This window comes from Halyomorpha halys, unplaced genomic scaffold (genome assembly GCF_000696795.3).
Source record: "Halyomorpha halys isolate HHAL.00 unplaced genomic scaffold, Hhal_1.1 Scaffold558.1, whole genome shotgun sequence".
In the NCBI taxonomy this organism is placed as follows: domain Eukaryota; kingdom Metazoa; phylum Arthropoda; class Insecta; order Hemiptera; family Pentatomidae; genus Halyomorpha; species Halyomorpha halys.
The window spans coordinates 110,052-111,943 of NW_027115474.1; the positions used below are offsets into that span (position 1 = coordinate 110,052).

The 1,892-nt window shown below is 28.9% G+C and overlaps 1 protein-coding gene across 1 annotated transcript in view; it reads right to left on the reverse strand.

The window, feature by feature from the left end:
* LOC106684230 (solute carrier organic anion transporter family member 74D) overlaps positions 1–1,892 on the reverse strand; it is a gene marked incomplete in the record, with an annotated part of 39,144 nt that overhangs the window by 12,447 nt on the left and 24,805 nt on the right. The window contains 1 exon segment of the mRNA XM_067052520.1: positions 334–529. Within this exon segment, the coding sequence (XP_066908621.1) occupies positions 334–529 (196 nt within the window).

The following is a 1,892-nucleotide window of genomic DNA, read 5'->3' on the forward strand; positions in this document are numbered from 1 at the left end:
TTAACAGCAAATTTTTTCGTATTATGCTGCAACAGGACAATGTAGCAACAACCTGAAGATGGGGGATAACCCCGAAATGTTGTTGTCTGTGTAATAAAATAATATATTAAAATAAGAAAGATTGTGTTCATTCAGCAATTTCATATTCTTTTATTCATTATGGTTGTAATCTTGTTGTTTTTTTTAGCACTGATGAAGGCTTGATATTCTGGCCGAAACATTGGCACTAATAAATAGGTTTTTACTTATTTGTGTTCTTTACTGATAGCACCCCAACCATCTATTCTTCATAAATAATTTTAATAAAAATATAATGAAGCATATTTAGTTCACCTCAAAAGAGATATATTCAGGTCATTTATTTGATGACCTCCACAGGCAAGAAATATGAAGATTACGTGAGCCATGAGGTCGACTAGTTTAGTGAATATACTCCAAGCAACCAAAAACCGAGCAGGGGGCTTGTACATTGAGATCACTACGCCTGAGATGAAGGTACCGATTATTGTACATAACAAGCCGATGCTACCTAAAACAGGATATGTTAGTATAGAATAAAAAGTAAATTACATATATAATTGTAATATTTAAGATTTATTAAAAGTAAATAAAAGGAGAGTTTAATAGTTTTTACTTATTCTCATATCTAAAGTATAGCTTAGGTTATAATGAAAAGCTTTAATATTAAACAGATTTGATTTTTTTCTTATGACTTTCTTTATGAATATTAATCTATAACACTTATTTTCTACTTCTATTTTTTATTGAATCTACTGTAATTACAAACATGATGGGAAGATAAATAAAGTTTAAAATATTTGAATCTGCTCAACATGGCCGCGATTCAACGGAATTTTGAAAGGACACGCCCTGCTATCTTGACTTTGAATGATATCTTTTGAGATTCTACATTTTATTGATGAAAATTGGTTAGCTTGCTTTTTGGTTTAACAAAGCAAATGAACAATATTGAAACAATAGATAAAATAAAAACCTTGATTAATATTGTAATATGCTCTTTTGTGAGTAAATTGTTATTTTTTATATATGACTGATTTTTAGTATAATATCCTCTTTTATGAGTAAATAGTTATTTTCTATATATAAATGATTTTTAGTAGGTTTTATGTGATTTATCATTTCAACATGTTTATTTGTAGTATTAAACCTAAAAGCAAGCTAACCAATTTTCATCATCTATAATAAATATGTTATTCAAAAGATATCGTGCAAAGCCAAGATGGTGTCGCGAGTCCTGCAAAAAGTTCGTTGAATCATGGCCATGTTGAGCAGATTCAAATATTTTAATCATAATTGAAAATACAGTAAATTTAAGAAAAAATAGAAGTTAAGAAATACTGCTAAAGAACAATATTCAGAAAGTATATCATTTGCAAAAATCCAAAAACTATTGTGCGACAACAATGTTTACATGGAACATCGAAACAGGTTTTTGTTTCTGGCAGACATTCGTTGGTGGGGAATGATGTTTCCTGGATGAGGAGGTCCTCATCATCTCTTGCATCTCTTGTCCAGCTCAAAGGTTGAAAAAGGAGACATAGGAGAGTCGCCCACGAAGAAAAAAGAATTCTTTGTTTGGATCGCCAAGGGTAAACTTTCAGAGAACTAAGGTTTTGTTTCGTTAGTGTTTGTTTGTCAAAAGATTGTTACAGCAAGTGTTGGTTGGTTAAATAAGAAGACAAAGAAAATCATCAAAAGAAGATACTATGAAATTGGTTAGTTATGTAATACCTAAATTTAAATACATTGTAAAAAGAGATATTAATTTAATTAAGTGTTATTAAAAAAAGTGTTTTGATTGCCTAGAGTCTATAATATTATATATAATAAAAAATAAATTCTAATATCTATTTAATACTTAATCTTTTTAT